Source organism: Lucilia cuprina, chromosome 2 (genome assembly GCF_022045245.1).
Source record: "Lucilia cuprina isolate Lc7/37 chromosome 2, ASM2204524v1, whole genome shotgun sequence".
Taxonomy (NCBI): Eukaryota; Metazoa; Arthropoda; class Insecta; order Diptera; family Calliphoridae; genus Lucilia; species Lucilia cuprina.
The window spans coordinates 30507294-30509344 of NC_060950.1; the positions used below are offsets into that span (position 1 = coordinate 30507294).

At 29.8% G+C, this 2051-nt stretch overlaps 1 protein-coding gene across 1 annotated transcript in view; it reads left to right on the top strand.

Moving 5' to 3' along the window:
* Positions 1-691, top strand: part of LOC111678114 (dynein axonemal heavy chain 12) — a 15125-nt gene extending 14434 nt beyond the window's left edge. The window contains exon 2 of the mRNA XM_023439368.2: positions 74-691. Within this exon, the coding sequence (XP_023295136.2) occupies positions 74-580 (507 nt within the window). The 3' untranslated portion in view covers positions 581-691. The remainder of the gene's footprint in view (positions 1-73) is intronic.
* Positions 692-2051: the final 1360 nt, after the last annotated feature.

Consider the following 2051-nt stretch of genomic DNA (forward strand, 5'->3'; position numbering starts at 1 on the left):
CTATCTATCTATCTATCTATCTATCTATCTATCTATCTATCTATATATCTATCTTTTTCCGTCCCCTTTTTAGAAATGGTACGAAGAAGGTCCACCAACCACCTATTGGCTATCGGGATTTTTCTTTACTCAAGCATTCCTAACTGGAGCACAGCAGAATTTTGCCCGAAAATATGTTATACCTATCGACTTACTTGTTTTCGACTATGAAGTCTTGCGAATTGAAGAAGATCAAATTGCCGGAGTAAATGCACCCGAAGATGGTGTTTATGTTTATGGAATATTTCTAGAAGGAGCCAGATGGGATCGCATTGAAAACTATTTAGCTGAATCACATCCACGTGAACTCTTCGATCGTATGCCTTTAATATGGATGAAACCGGTAAAGAAATCTGATCTTAAAGCTAGACATATTTATGTGTGTCCTCTCTACAAAACAGCCGAAAGGCGTGGTGTACTCTCTACTACGGGTCATAGTACAAATTTTGTAGTTGGCATGCTTTTGGAATGTAATCCAAATACTGATATTTCGCATTGGATTATTAGGGGGACAGCTTTATTGTGTCAGTTGAGTTTTTAGTTGCAATTTTTTGTGGTGTATGTTATTTTGTTTCACAAATTATTTTATTTTTTAAATAAATGTTATTGTATGTAATTTTATTAAAATAATAAAGGATTTTATTTTTTTTTAGATTAATATTTAATAGTTCTCTATAAAAAATTGTGTGTCTGATATAGAAAATCGTGTGACTTTTGTACATCAGCAAACTGTGTAACTGCTACAGAACAGACAGTTTTCAATAGAAAACTATGAAACAGACAGTTTTCTCTTGAAATCTGTGTGTCTTCTATAGAGCAGACAGTTTTCTGTAGAAAATGTATGTTTGTTATATAGTGGATATTTATTTATATTTATTAATTTACGTTATCGTTTTCAGCAGACAACTTTCTTTAGAAATTTCTGAGATATTTTTTATGTTGCATACTTTTTGCAGAATATGGACTGCCGTCACGTTTCCAAATAAAATATATAGTAGGGTATATGATTATGAAAATACCTTTTGTCATACTGAAGTATACATACAAACATACATATGTATTCTCAAAAAACTAAACAATGACATCGGTAAAAATAACTTTTTGTGAAAATTAAACGAAGAATAAAATAAAAAACGATTTACGGAGTAATATGGTAAAGAAGAAGTTCCTGCTATTTTCCTGTTCATTCATTTCAAAGTTACGAAAGTTGAGCTGTGTTTAAAACATTTTGTTACATTACTTTTATTTTAGTGGGTGGTTATTTGGGTTGTGACTTTTTCTCTGTCACATAAAATATGCAAAGATCTCAGAGCATGGATGAACGGCAATGTGTGTAAGAATTTTTATTTAAATACAAACTTTATTTTAATGTGTATGTGTGTGGTTAGGTATGTGTTTGTGTGTGTGTTTTGTGGAGGTTTATTTAAATGTTTGAACAATTATGTAACAGCTTTACATTTAATTTATTTTTTTACTTCTCTTTCTTTCGTTCATTTTGCATTTTATTTGTGCTTACTTTACACAAAATATTTATTTTAATTAAATTTCACTTTTTATTGGTGAACCAAGAAGAAAACTAAACTTGTGATAATTGAAAAAGAAAAATTATTTTTTTAATTAAATACATATTTTAGGGATTAAAATTAACATTAACTTAACACCACGAAAATGTGTATGTATGGAAATAAAAGATAGTGAAGAAAAATAATTAACACATAGTGCTAATCCGACACCCGTTTTACTATGTACAAATTTACGTATATCATTAGACACATGAGTTACATTTTATGTTATAAAACTATTCGCACAATATGTTTACTTTCTAAATTCGTCAAAGACTTTTAAGATGTAACCCGTTTTGAAAGGTCCATATATATACCACGATCACTAAAATACAACTGAAATAGAACTAAACAAGAACTAAACTAGAACTGAACTAGAACTGAACTAGAACTGAACTAGAACTGAACTAGAACTGAACTAGAACTGAACTAGAACTGAACTAGAACTGA